General features: G+C 39.0%; 1 protein-coding gene across 1 annotated transcript in view; it reads right to left on the reverse strand.

Annotated features, from left to right (window-relative positions):
• Nucleotides 1-764: 764 nt before the first annotated feature.
• SLC38A9 (solute carrier family 38 member 9) overlaps nt 765-3,299 on the reverse strand; it is a 42,723-nt gene continuing 40,188 nt past the window's right edge. Inside the window, exons 13-14 of the mRNA XM_009648258.2 lie at nt 3,191-3,280; nt 765-1,517 (exon numbers count right to left, since the gene is read on the reverse strand). Coding sequence (XP_009646553.1) covers nt 1,352-1,517; nt 3,191-3,280 — 256 coding nt within the window. The 3' untranslated portion in view covers nt 765-1,351. The remainder of the gene's footprint in view (nt 1,518-3,190; nt 3,281-3,299) is intronic.

Genomic DNA, 3,299 nt, shown 5'->3' on the forward strand with positions numbered 1-3,299 from the left:
CTACTTCACAAATATTGCATCACTCCAACTTTTCTCCTGTTTTACTTACTTTGGAATTTAGCATTGCTCAGAGTCCTCTTTCAATTATTCTACATTTGCTGATTATTTCAATACACTGAAATTCTGTACAAAGAGAAGTTTTTACTCTCTCTCCAACCACAGAAGATGACATTCCACTAGTGTCTGGAAACTTATTTATTGCATGTTTTGGGTTAAGACCCAGACTCACAGATGGTAGGTGAATGAAGGTGTCTGTGTGCTTACGCATGTACACCCTCTTACGTTAGTAAACAAGCAGTTAAAAAAAAAAAAGCCACAACAAAATCCTTCCCAGATTCTTCCAGCTTCTGTTAGGAATTATCTGAAATATGAACTATTTCATTTAGTCCACAGTTCTCAAGAATTTGAGCTCTGTCTCTCTGCTCACATCCAAAATGTCCAGAGTAACGTAGTGGAAGCGCAGCGTGAGAGATCACTGGAGTAAGACCCTACAAGGGAGGAGGGAGCAAGCCTGTGCTGAACATTGTGTCCAACACGCATGCAGAAAACCACAGGCAACTCCTGACAAGACAACTTCACGGTGCTTAATAGCCCAGTTAACAGAGTTGAAGTGAGGTCAAGCCTCGAATTCTAACTTTCATTGTCTTGTTCTAATTTTTTTTATCTTCCTGACTTTTTTCATTGTAAGTTCACAAATAACTTGTGTACATATTGGTTCTGAATAAAACACTGAGACATGAGTTTATTGTTTCTCTTAGCTGGAATTTCCTAGAGGAAAAATATTGCCAAAACCATTTAATAGCATATTCAAAATTAAGAGTGCATTTTGACCCAAATGACTATAAATTAACCTAAAAAACAAAAAGGAAAGACAATCATTTCTTCATTTTCCAAACAAAACAGGAAAATAACTGCAACAGAAGAGCATTTCAAACAGTCACTGAACAATACTGTGAAAGCATGTTTTTTAATAAAGGTAAGGACAGTTCCTTTGGAGGAAAGAGGAGTTCTACCGCCTGAGGCTGAAAGCTGTGTGTTTTGAGAAGCGTGCTGTAAAAAATTAAAATACTTGAGCTTCATTAATCTTTGATGTACATTCAACAAAACCAGAAGAACTACCTCACTCAAATCCGAACCATTTCATTTCTCACAAAATTGTGTTTTTAGAGGAGCAAGACAGGTTTCCTGACAAGCGCCTGAAGGATGTGGTCTTAATTTTTTTCAAAGGTGGAGCTTTTCTCAAGGAGATCATATTGAGGACTGTTCATTCTCATGTGTGACAGTGTTGCTCAAGGCTGTTGCCAAATGTCACAGCACCACTTGTGACAGCCACAGGGAGAAGGGGGCGTTTTCACAATAGGAATTGTGCAATCAGATTAGCCAGTCCAAGGAGGATTATAAAGACGTGAATGATCAATGCTGGCCACGTCAGCTGCCCAGCACGATGCAGGGAGATCACGTAGATGAGGGATGGATACATGAATACAAAGGCCAGACCACATGTTGCTCCAGAGTATCTGAGGAAACGGGGGAGGGGGGGAGAAGAAGAAGAAAAGAAAAAAAAAAAAAAAAGAATGCTTTGTGTTAACTCTTATTTCTTCTTGTAATTTTTCCCCCCAAAACCAATGAACAGTCTGGCTGAACAATGACTATCCACAGTCACTAAACATCGATTTCTGTTCCTTGCTGTCCTTCACCTCCTTCACTGGCATTTAATTATCCCCCTTTGTGTTGCTCAGCCCCGTGCTCCCCTGTACCTGCGCTGTGACATGCCTCTGACGCTTCAGTCACATCCCCAGACGCTCCTAGGGACTGACTCCCTATCTTTGACTTGGTGCTTCTACTTTCTTTGGGGAAACGTCTCAACATGCTGCAGAAAAGGACCTGAGAGTGCATCCTGTACTGCACCCCAGCCATCTGAGGACACATGTTAAAGCATGTAAACACAGAAATGCTCCCCAATCTGCAACTTTTATTTTAATTTATTTAATGAGCTCCCAGCAAACCATTCTCCAGATCTGAAAAGATCAACATGCCCTCCTGGTAACATGATCAACCACAGCAAGTGAAACATTTAACTGTTCTTTTTCTAACCACTCCCTTACTTACCAAAACCTTCTCATTATTTTCTCCTACTGTGAGTTTCTACCTACTGAGCTACACTGCTGCCAAATATGCATTATTAACTAATAATGTATTTTATTTCAAATATTTGAACATTTCTTCTAGGCAGAGGAAACATCATAATACAGAGTAAGCATTGGCAACACAAAACCAGCAAATTGCAAAGTTAGACTGTATACAGACAATTTATCACCTGGAAATTCACTGTTCAAAATGTTTGATTACTATGCACAGCATGAACACATCAGCAGAGGTCAGAAGCAGTTTGCAGACAGAGAAATGTATTGCATAATATTTATTTGGAATTAATAACTAGACCATCTTTATTACTGGAATACAGAAATTTTCACAAAAGAGAGAGGTAGAAAAAAAAGGAAAAGGAAAACCCCTCAGATCAGCCACTGGGCAAAAGTAAGTTATTTTCCTACTCTGGTCAGATCCAAGCCTGTCATTCTGGTTTTATAATTGCAGATTTCTGTATTTTTAAACACCTCCCTCTCCTGGTTGCTGTAGGAAAGATGCAAACTAGGAATGAATGACGAAGATTACAATATGGTGGTGTCAAAGGTAGAAATATTATTTCCTCTAATCTTTCTCAATTATAGAAATCCTGGGTGTTTATTAACATGGTAAATTTAAGGTATCATTTAGAAGTACAACTTTCATGTCACTTTTCCCTTTGAAGTTACTTCCTTTCTTGGATTTTTACTATGGACTTTCAAAACAAATTTGGTCTTAAGACCAAAACAAAAACTTCAGAGAAGCCACACAACGAGCAACTTTCCTACTGACACCATATTCTTTCATGTGCACAGTTACAAGTCCCTCAGATACAGCTCCAATGAAACTTGGGGAATCATCCAAATGACCTCGGATACAGAGGCACAATTACAGATAGCTGCTTGTCAGAACTTTAGAAGAGCTGATTGTTTATACTTCTGAACATTATTTACAACTTTAAAAGGTGTAAGTGTCACAAAATATATAGACAGAATTACCTGCACTCATACTGTTCCATTTCAAGAGGCAAACACACAGGCAAGTTCACTGTGCAAGCAACACTCACCTTATGATTCCTCCTATGTTCGGATAAAATCTGGCCATTGCTACTCCAGCTCCTACAACTGCTATGTTCAGGACAAGCACATGGAAAACGCTACAGGAAAGTGAGGAAA

The sequence above is a fragment of the Egretta garzetta genome, unplaced genomic scaffold, assembly GCF_000687185.1.
Source record: "Egretta garzetta isolate BGI_Z169 unplaced genomic scaffold, ASM68718v1 scaffold471, whole genome shotgun sequence".
Lineage (NCBI taxonomy): Eukaryota > Metazoa > Chordata > Aves > Pelecaniformes > Ardeidae > Egretta > Egretta garzetta.